This window comes from Morone saxatilis, unplaced genomic scaffold (assembly GCF_004916995.1).
Source record: "Morone saxatilis isolate NCDOM2014 unplaced genomic scaffold, NCSU_SB_2.0 Contig1, whole genome shotgun sequence".
In the NCBI taxonomy this organism is placed as follows: Eukaryota; Metazoa; Chordata; class Actinopteri; family Moronidae; genus Morone; species Morone saxatilis.
The window spans coordinates 6,572,647-6,572,857 of NW_023339651.1; the positions used below are offsets into that span (position 1 = coordinate 6,572,647).

Sequence of the window (211 nt, forward strand, 5' to 3'; positions counted from 1 at the left end):
CACACACACACACACAGTCAGCCAATCAGAGGTCAGAATAGGGTCACCTTTGCTTACCTGGTCTCCCGGGTGACGAGGAAGAAGCTGTCGTCAGGGGCATCGATCCAGTTGGGGCGTCTCTTGCGGATCATCACTCCACCCCGGGTGTTTCCACTGCTGCTGTTGCGGCCGTTATGCTGCAAAAAGACAATTAAATATAATTTTATTATTT

At 50.2% G+C, this 211-nt stretch overlaps 1 protein-coding gene across 1 annotated transcript in view; it reads right to left on the minus strand.

Annotated features, from left to right (window-relative positions):
• The window catches only part of mta3 (metastasis associated 1 family, member 3), a 28,626-nt gene that overhangs the window by 6,395 nt on the left and 22,020 nt on the right, over window positions 1-211 (minus strand). The window contains exon 19 of the mRNA XM_035670212.1: window positions 58-176. Coding sequence (XP_035526105.1) covers window positions 58-176 — 119 coding nt within the window. The remainder of the gene's footprint in view (window positions 1-57; window positions 177-211) is intronic.